The 9803-nt window shown below is 40.4% G+C and overlaps 1 protein-coding gene across 1 annotated transcript in view; it reads left to right on the top strand.

Annotated features, from left to right (window-relative positions):
- The window catches only part of Sntb1 (syntrophin beta 1), a gene marked incomplete at its 3' end in the record, with an annotated part of 258074 nt that overhangs the window by 157984 nt on the left and 90287 nt on the right, over window positions 1-9803 (top strand). Inside the window, 1 exon segment of the mRNA XM_008837985.1 lies at window positions 2866-3073. Within this exon segment, the coding sequence (XP_008836207.1) occupies window positions 2866-3073 (208 nt within the window).

Raw genomic sequence — 9803 nt, 5'->3', positions numbered from 1 at the left:
AGAGAGAGAGAGAGAGAGAGAGAGAGAGAGAGAGAGAGGCTGCTTTCCAAACTGTCATTTCTTTTAAAACAAGTACCCAGGTATTCAAAGGAAAATACTATAAATGAAGTATTTGCATATTTTACCTTCCTAGAACAATAGAGATAGATAGAATGCTTTTAAAGGCAAGTTAAGCTCTCCTTAATACTTTTCTAGAATCCTAGAGTGTATTTTACGCACTTTGAGTGGGAAGCCCACCCTAGACTTCCTGCCTCTTTCTTTGAAAAGTCCCAAAGAGAAATGGCATTTTTTTCCTTTGAGAACAATTATCACTGCCAGATTCCACTGCCTTGTCACATAAAGCTTTCAGATTGTTGCTGAGGAGATTTGTTTGCAAATTTCTTACAAAGAAGGCTAATTATTGCTAAAACTCCTCTTGAGACACCCCACTTTGCAAACCATTTCTTTTCTACAGTTTAGGTTTATGAGTTAAAAGATTTGCTCCCAAAGGTCGGTTTCAAATGTTAATGGGGCCAGGCTGCCTTGTCTAACTTTCAGATGATCAAAAAATTTGTTATCTTGCAACTCAGAAACTAAGTAGGACACTAGTAGACACGTTCCAGATGATGAATACCAGTCTTCAGCCCTCTATAGAAGACAGTAGTTGGTTATTCCCATTTGATGCTGCCTCATCTAAAGCAAAGGCATTATAAATTGGCTTTTGAATTCATAGGCTCACATAGGCTTAAATCCCAACATCACCAGCTTTGTGGCCTTGAGTAAATTATTTCTTTCTCTCTTCAAACCAATTTCTAACTATGTTAGATCAGGTTAATATGTCATAAGGCTATTGGCAATGCCATATTTTTATTATATCAAAGGATTTAAGTCTTTCTGTGGAATATAGCAAATTCTCAGTACATGGTAACAATTATAAAGGAGTAAAATGAGATTAATAAATGGATAATTTTATTCAGTTTTTAATTTCCCAATTTTTATATCTTTCTAATACCAATATGAATGACTAAAAATAAATGCAAATTTTTCCTTGGAATAGAAAAATTTCTATACTAAAGCATCTAGGATGGTGGTGAGAAGCTGGGGAATCTTAGCATTGATAGACTAGCTCTGCATCAGGATTACAGTGGCCTTTATACAGATCTACACATGATGGAGCTGCATAGAAGTGTATAATGACAGTTTCCTCTTTTTGATATCATAGTATAGTATGTAAAATACAACCATCAGGAGAAACTGGTGGAGGACGCTCAGAATGCTTAACTATTTATACAACTCCCAGTTAACTGTAATTACCTCACAATAACAAGCTACAAACAAATATGATCTATCTAAAACTTCCCCCATCAACACACTTACGATAAATCTCTTACACGTATCTCAAATAATCTAACTTGAACTCTGACATAAGCTTTGGTGTTTGATTAAATATGAGTCTTTTAGTGGATCTCTTTCTACACTATTACCCCCTCCTAGGGCAACATTCTCCATCACTGCAAGAATCCAGTGAGGCAATGGTACTTAAAATGTGCCTCAAACAAGGCTCCTAAAAAATACAGTGTTTGCTAAGCAAGATGGAGTTGTATACATCTATAATCATAGCACTTAGGAGGTAGGGACAGGATATTAAGAGTTCAAGGTCATCTTTGGTTACCTGGAGAATGTGGGGCCAACCTGAGCTACATGAGAGCCTGACTGAGAAAAAAAATATTAAAAAAGGAAAGATAATAATATAATGCTTGGCCAATTTTAAAATTATGTTAATTAATTAACACTAGGCAATAAGATTAAGAATGTGGCTAGTGCTGGGTATGGTGGCACATGCTTTTAATCCCAGCACTCGGAAGGCAGAGGTGGGCAGATCTCCCTGAGTTCATTCAGGCTTCTAGCCTGGAGTCAGTAGAGGGATCTGCTCTTCATGATGAAGCTGCCCGAGAATCTGTGTAAAAGCCTTTGAGGGGAAGGAGGAGTCAAGCAGCTTAGCTTCCTTGACTCCTCAGCAATGGCTGAGGTGCATTCATAAGATTTGTGCTGACGTTTTTGCAACTGCTTATGAACAAGGCTGTAGTTGAGGAGGGCTTTGAGCTAGGGTTGATTTTCTAATAGAGCTGACAGCACTGTTCTTGACTTGCCCAGTCAATCTATGACATGCCTAGGACTGCCTGAGTATGAAGGTCAACTGGACCTCAAAGGAACTGAACCCCTGACCCTGTGCTCATTAGCTCCTTCTTAAACCAGGGCAGCCCGGCAGCCTGTCAGTTAGTGATTCACTTGGCAGCAGAGGCTGGACTCCTGTGATGATCTAGTCCAGATCCAGCAAGGGCATTGGGGAGCAGGGTGGCTGCTGTCAAGAGCCAACTCATTTCTCTTGGCCTGTAGAGACTCTGAGTGTCACTGTTTTATATGGAACATCAGAATCAACATCCAAAAATACAGCTTTTCAGGTTACCAAGATGGCTCAGTGAGCTGGGCATGGTGGTCAGTCTTTTAATCCCCGCACTGGGGAGGCAGAGGTGGGCAGATCTCCCTGAGTTTAAGGGCGGCCTGGTCTACAAAAAGAGTTCCAGGCCAGCTAGAGCTACAGGGAGACCCTGTCTCAATTTAAAAAAAAAAAAAAAAAATGGCTAGTTATTTCAGTATCCGCCTCCCAACAGCAAAGACGGCAAGTCTACAACTGAAATCTTCTGCTGATGAAATGAACAGTGACTAACAATCAGCTGCATAACAGGAAAACAGATACCCTTGATTTGGCAGGGGTGCCAGATAGAGGCAGGATTTGGTGGTTACAGATGTGCTATGTTGAACTGTATTCCAAGTACAGGATCTACCAGGTCACCCTCTAACTCTTCTCTCTTCTTGCTTCCCTAGGCAGCTGGAAATCCACTCCCCTGATGCTAAGCACACGGTGATCCTAAGGAGTAAGGACTCTGCCACCGCCCAGGCCTGGTTCAGTGCTATCCATTCTAATGTCAGTGACCTGCTGACCCGCGTAATTGCTGAGGTCAGAGAGCAGCTGGGAAAGACAGGCATTGCTGGAAGTCGAGAGATCAGGCATCTTGGCTGGCTTGCAGAGAAGGTGAGGAAAATGTCTTCAGTGGCAATTTCCCCTAGGTTCCCCCATCACTTGGAGCCACTGAAGTTATGTCATTCCGTAGGCTGGTTCTCTCCTCCACAGTCCATTTGGTTTTCTTGTCCCTTCCAACGGACTCCATGCCTTTGCATTATGGGAACAATTGGTCTTAATCAACATTCATTCCCTAACATACTTTCAAATATGTGGCAAATTACATGTGATCCCTAATTGTTGAATGGGTGAATGAGCAAGTTAATGAATAGTTTGATTTCTATGGTGACATGTGAAAGGCAGGGAGAGTAACTCGAGCTGATTATAGAGCTGTTGCAAGAAAGGGAGATGAAATTAGTGCTTAAAAGGTTTATGTGGATTTTAATGAACCCACTCATTAATTAAATAGATCCTTTAGGGGTGATAGAATCATAATGATATTAATGGTAAGGATTTCAATCTTCTTGATAATTGTGCAGCTTGCTCTAATGACTTTTATTCTTTCTTACTGAGTTTTTGAAAATTTCATACAATACATCATGATCATTTTTAAGCCCTCACCTCTACCTGCACCCCTCATAGCACCCCCACACCGAATTTCATGCGTTCTCTTATATAAGTTAAGACTTAACAAGCCATACTTGTGTCCCAAATGTCCCTCAGTGTGAGTCCATTCAGTGGAGCCGAGTCAACCTATTTAGTGTCGTTTCCTTAAAGAAAACCACCTCTCCCTCTCCCAGTAGTCATTGGCTGCCAATAGTTCCTCAGCTAAGGTTGGGGCTTCTTACCCATTTCCCAAGTTCTATGCTGGGTTTTTGTATGTTTTGAGCTTGAATGGGTCTTGTGCATGCTGTCACTATTGCTATAAGTTCATATGAGAAACTTTCTAGCCACCCAAAACTCTGTTTCCTTGTGGTCATCCATCACCCCTGGCTCTTACAGTTTTTCTGCCCCCTCTTCACAAAATGGTCCCTGTGTCTTGGGTGGCAGAGGTTTGATAGGTATCCTACCCAGGGACAAGAACTCAGCACTTTGGCCCGTTGTGGTTTTCTGAGTTAATCACTATCTGTTGCATGAAGAAGCTTCACTGGTGAGAGTTGAGAGATGCACTAATAGTCTTTATGTCCCCTCTTCTACTATGCTTCCTGAGCCTTAGGTGTAGACGCATTGTAAATATGTCACTTTGGGATGCGCATCTCTCAGACACTTATTCTCTGTGTATGACCAGCTGTGGAACTCTGTCATGTTGCAAAATGAAGCCTTTCTTATGAGTTGTGAAAATTGTACTTGTCTATAAATATAAGGATACATATTTAGAACACACTAAAAAAATCAGGTTGATTGAACAATGTGACAAAAGTAGGTTTTTCTCCAGGGTCTATGACCTCTCCAGCTTTGTGTATTTGACCATTTTTACAGTACTACTCATGAGTTCCCTTCCACTGGGTGGGCCTTACATCCAATTAGATGCCTGGCAATTATCCACAAGATAAGAGATTGTTCCCTGGGCCAGTCACTGCTGTATTTATTATACTTTAGAACTGGCTAGGACCATTGATTGATTTTCTCCCTTGACAGCTTGCCTAGTATCCTCTGATACTTTGAGAGCTAGTCCTCAGAGAGGAGGCTATCAGGTCAGTTCCAGCTCCATTTCTCCAAGTTCTGTGTCCAAAGTATGTTATATCTTCAGCAATACGGCTTTATTTTCAAGTTTTGGGAAGCAATCAAGGACTGTGATAATACAATGTTATTTTAGAAGTCTCTTGAACTGCCCTGACCAACAACTCAAAGGGAGATTTCTCCTGTCTGGCATTGTGTTTCTTGTTATACAGTATTCAACTATATACATGCACACATGCGCACGCGCACACACACACACATACACACACACACACACATATTGCAATATATTGTGTATTTTTCAGTAGGCTTTTGAACTAATACATTTCCCTCCGGTTTTCCATACCACTTAAACATTATTTATCTCACCTCTCTCTTCCCCCGTATAACCCTCCCCCTCCCTCCCCTGTTAAAGTACCTCCATTTCCCCCTTGATAGCCTATCTCTTACTATCCTTGTCTCTCAAGATCCTTCTTCCCCTTAACCCCCATGGTTTCTTTACATTTTCCTGACTCCTGCAATTACATTAGGATATATACTCCAAGGATTTAGAACTAAGATTCATAAATGAGAGAGAGCATGTGTCCCTTGTTTTACTGCATCTGATACTTCATCTAGTATAAGTTTCTAATTCCATCCATTTCCTGAAAATTTTATGATTTCATCTTCTTTACTGATGACTAGAATGCCATTGTGTAAATGTACCATATTTTCTTTATCCATTCATCAGTTGAGGGATATTTAGGTTGTTTCCATTTCTTAAGTATTGTGAAAAGAACAGCAACGAATGACTGTGCAAGTTTTTCTGCAATAGGATGGTTCCTTTGGGTATATGCCAAGGAGTGGTATAAGCAGATCATATGGTAGATTTATCTTTGTTTTTTAAGAGTTCTCCACACTGATTTCCACAGTGGTTGCACCAGTTTACAGCCCCACCAACAGTGAATGATGGGGTTCCTTTTTCCTTGCATCGTCATCAGCATATAGTGTCATTTGTCCTCTTGATCTTAGCCATTTTGACTGGGGTAAAAGATGAACTCTTAAAGTGGTTTTGATTTACATTTCCCTAAAGATGTTGAACACTTTTTAAGTGTTTCTTAATCACTTTTATTCTATTTAGAGCTCTCTTTTTAGATTCATAGGCCATTTTTAAATGGGTCATTTTTTTCTTGATTCTTTGTTTTTTGAGTTCTTTGCATATTCTGAATATTAATCCTCAATCAGATATATGCTGGATACATATTTTCCCCAATCTGTGGGCTTCCTCTTCACTTGATTGGTTGTTTTCTTTGCTGTACAGAACCTTTTTAATTTAATGAGGTCCCATTTGTAATTATGGACCTTAATTCCTGAGCAACTGATGTCCAATTTAGAAAGTCCTTTCCTGTGCCTATATCTTGTAGGGTACTACTTATGTTTTCTTCTAACAGTGTCAGCATTTTGGGTTTCACATTGAGGTCTTTGATCCATTTGGAGTGGACTTTTTTTGCAGGGAGATAAATATAAGTATAATTTCATTCTTCTACATGTGGAGATCCATTTTTGCCCCATTTGTTGAAGATGCTAAATGACAAGGATTTCTTGAGCAACTACTATGATGGGCTCATCATTTGAAGATTATCTTAGCTTGTATGCTTAACCAGCAGCTTTAAAAAATACCTTATTTATTATTTTTATTTTATGTGTCTGTGTATATTTCCTGCATGTATGTAAGTGCATCTGTGTCATGCAGTGCCCACAGAGAACAGAAGAGATTCCCCTGGAACTGGAGCTAGGGCTAGGGATGGTTGTTAGCTACCATGTGAATGCTGGGATTTGAAACCTGATCTTCTGCAAGAACAGCCAGTGCTCTTAACCAATGAGCCATCCTTCCATCCCCAAACCATCAGCTTTTAAATGTCACTGTTAATGAGTACCCACTTTGTGTAAGACACAATGCTAGGCAGGAGTGAGGAGGGTTGCTTTTAAAATAAAGTCATGTACATCTTGTAAAGAGATGCTTCTTTGATAAGTGGTGAGAATTATACTTGCCTGCACTTATATCTATGTGGATGATGTGGATGGGGAAATTTTCATGGGGTCCCACCTCTAATGAAGGGTAATATCCATGGATAACTCAGTGGGAGAGAATTAGTTTTCTCCAGGAACTATCTCCCTAAAAAGTTATCTATTCTCAAGTGATCAAGTGATCATCTCTAAGCACATGTACACACTAGCACCACTAAATGAACTCAGTGCCATATATATGTATATATATATGCACATATACTATATATGTTATATGTATGTGTAACAATAATAAAGAAAAGGACAATAAATCAGGAGGAAGTGGTGGGGAATGGGAGGAATTGAAGAGAGAACCAGAGGAGCTGAAATGATGCAAATGTAATACTCAGTATCAAACTCTCAAAAGAAAAATTTGATTACTTAAAACAAATGGATTAATTAAAATAAAATAAAATAAAATAAAGGCATGGTCTGTGTCTCAGGGAGACTGCTGCTATGGAAAAAGCTTTGTATATGATCTTAACACCGTCACTCTGATTTCCTTTCCCAAAGTGTGTGATATGTTGGGGATAGTAAAGCTCAAAGCTCAAAGGACTGAGTATCTGCTCTTGCTCTTCTACCTGATTGCTGTCCTTTGAACCTGACCTTGAGTGCTCAGAAAACCCAGCTTTTGAGGCAGTTTGGCCTCCCAGTGACTCCCCTTCTAATGGGCAGTAAATAGGAGCAGTGATTGTTGAAATAACAGCTTTCCTGCCAGTGAACCCTGTCATCGGAGAAGGCCCAGTCAAATGGCACTTAAAAGTAATACCTGAACTCAGCATTCAGCTGTTTTCCACCACTGTTCTTTGTTTGCACCAGTCCATGCATGGATCTGGGCCACAGAGTTCAATGCAGAGTGACAGAGTAGCTTGTTTGGTTTGGTATCGTCCTGTCTCTCATGGATGTCAGAGCACTGAAGGAGCAATGAGGTGTTGAGAGCATCCACACCATAAAAAGCCTTTCACAAGTTTACCGGTCAGGAAGGTGGCGAGGGGAACATGTGAGTCTAACATGTGTCAGAGAAAAGTGCCTGTAGGGATGGAATAGTTCTCCATAGAGATCGCTATAGTCTCCATAGAGATATATTGCTACAGCCTCCATAGAGTTCGAATAGTTCTCCATAGAGATCACTATATATGCAAATGTGCAAAGTTCAAGTTGCTGTTCTTAATGCAAACAGCACAGTAAATCTGGGTGTCACGGTTGTTAAGACTTTCTACCATTTGCTTTCTCCAAGTACATGTGTTTCTACTGGGGGAAGGCCTTTTAGTTGAGGTTCTGGCCATTGCAAATGACAAAAAGCTCAACTGTGCTTGAACATAGAAGGGAATCACAGCCTGTGATAGCCAACACAGGTTGCTTATCCTGTGTCCCAGGATAAGCTTTAGGCATGCTGGGATCTCCAGATTCACAAAATGATATTAGTCACACCTCTCTGTCACTTTGTTCTTGTCTACTTTGTTGGCTTATTCTCAAAGAGCCTCCTCTACTTGACCTGACAATTTCGGGGGTTTTTTAACCCTTACACCTAAGTGCCTGTCGAAGTAGAAACCTCTGTGCCCTACTGCTTCCAACACAAGTCCTAAAATTAAATCAAATTGGATTTGCTTGTGTTAAAATCAAGCCCACTGAGAGATAAAGAAGAGTAGTTCTTTGGCGGGGGGCATCTATATGAGAGGCTTAATATATAGCTCATGCTGGTGTGGCACTTAGGATCCTCCTGTCTCAGCCTCCCAAGTGCTGGGATGACAGGTGAGTTCCACCAAAGGGTTGATTGTTTTTCAAGGGCAGTTGCTATTGTTTGGGGATTTTGAAATCCACTTTTATGTAACCCAAGTAGGCCTTGAGCTTTTTATGTAGCTGAGAATGACCTGAACTCCTGATCCTCCTACTTCTTCTTCCTGAGTACTGTGATTATAAGTATATGTCACCATGTCCAGTTTATGTGGTGCTGAGCATTGAATCCAGGGTTTTGTTCATGGTAAGCTAGTATTCCACCAACTGAGCTACATCTCAGACCCCTTAAGGAATGGGTTTTGAGTAAAAAGTGGGGTTCTGTGCAAGGAAAAGGTGACTGGATACAGGAGAGACCGAAATAGCAAAAACTTTATAGAAAGATAAGAAGAAAGAGCTGATGGGAATGAAAAATGTCCTCATTTAGTTAAGGTCCTGAATAAACATGCATTGTCCTATGATAGGGGATGGAACACATCTTCAAGGTCCTAGCAGAGAGGCATGAGAAACCCAAAAGTAATAATTAGAAAAGATTTAATGCAAGGATAGTTGATACGGTTCAGCTAAGATATGAGAATCACAAAAGAAAATCCTCCTGAATAGACAGTGAGCTCTGCTGTGCCATCCTTTGATCTTAAAGGCAGGTACAAGAAGCAGGTGCTAAAACGATCCAGCATTATAGCCATAGGAAAGAGTTGGCCACTCCCAGCTATGATCTTTAATAGAGAAACACAGCTCTTACCCATGTCTCTGTTGTCTCCCAATGGCTAAGGCTGACTGGAAGCCAGAGGCCAGGGTGTGTCTCTGATGTGGTCTGCTGACCTGAGTGGGCCTCAGGGAAGGAGCTGAAAAGGTACACGCTGGATTGGACACACAGATGAGGTCTGGCCAGCACACACATCCCAGCATCTTCCAAGGACTGAGGCAGTCTCAATTTTTGCTCTCATCATCTCTTCATACAAACCGTGTTTAAAACAATAACTGTGGATGATTGAAAAGTGCTGTTGTATCATTCCTGGTGATACTGGCTATATTTCCAAAGGTTCCATCTTTTCACTTAAATACTTAGTTATGCCTTTGGCTTATCCCAAATTATTAGTAGACCCATTATTAGGTGTTCCCATGGAGTGTATAAAAAGCTCCTTCTGTTTTGCCAAGCTATTACTCTTATGATATAATATCAAATAACGATTACAGATGTCTCCTTATGTGCATGCTTCAGTATTTATAAGAGCAATAATGACTTATCATGGATGATTATTACAAGAAAGAATGTCCTATATTGCTTGTATCACCTATTTTCTCCAAAAATTACCACGCATGAAGTCCAAGGGAACAAATC

This window comes from Nannospalax galili, unplaced genomic scaffold (assembly GCF_000622305.1).
Source record: "Nannospalax galili isolate Female #2095 unplaced genomic scaffold, S.galili_v1.0 scaffold17, whole genome shotgun sequence".
Classification (NCBI taxonomy): domain Eukaryota; kingdom Metazoa; phylum Chordata; class Mammalia; order Rodentia; family Spalacidae; genus Nannospalax; species Nannospalax galili.
This window is presented reverse-complemented; position numbering and strand designations above follow the sequence as displayed.